General features: G+C 73.8%; 1 protein-coding gene across 1 annotated transcript in view; it reads right to left on the bottom strand.

Moving 5' to 3' along the window:
* G6PD (glucose-6-phosphate dehydrogenase) overlaps positions 1-129 on the bottom strand; it is a 16,436-nt gene extending 16,307 nt beyond the window's left edge. The window contains exon 1 of the mRNA XM_077761741.1: positions 20-129. Coding sequence (XP_077617867.1) covers positions 20-101 — 82 coding nt within the window. The 5' untranslated portion in view covers positions 102-129. The remainder of the gene's footprint in view (positions 1-19) is intronic.
* Positions 130-202: the final 73 nt, after the last annotated feature.

The following is a 202-nucleotide window of genomic DNA, read 5'->3' as shown; positions in this document are numbered from 1 at the left end:
CGCCTGGCCACTACGGTACCTGCGTCTCGCCGCCGTCGAACGCCGTGCTCCGAGCCCCTGAGTCCCAGGCCGTTTCCGGGGGCTGTGCCCCGCCGGCTCATTTAACCAGCGGGGGCGGGCGCCTAATCTGAGCTGACCGGCCTCAGGCGACGCGCGTGGGCGGGGCCTCAGAGGGCCCCTCCCTCCATGGGGGGGGGGGAAC

This window comes from Crocuta crocuta, unplaced genomic scaffold, assembly GCF_008692635.1.
Source record: "Crocuta crocuta isolate KB4526 unplaced genomic scaffold, BGI_CrCroc_1.0 scaffold839, whole genome shotgun sequence".
Taxonomy (NCBI): domain Eukaryota; kingdom Metazoa; phylum Chordata; class Mammalia; order Carnivora; family Hyaenidae; genus Crocuta; species Crocuta crocuta.
This window is presented reverse-complemented; position numbering and strand designations above follow the sequence as displayed.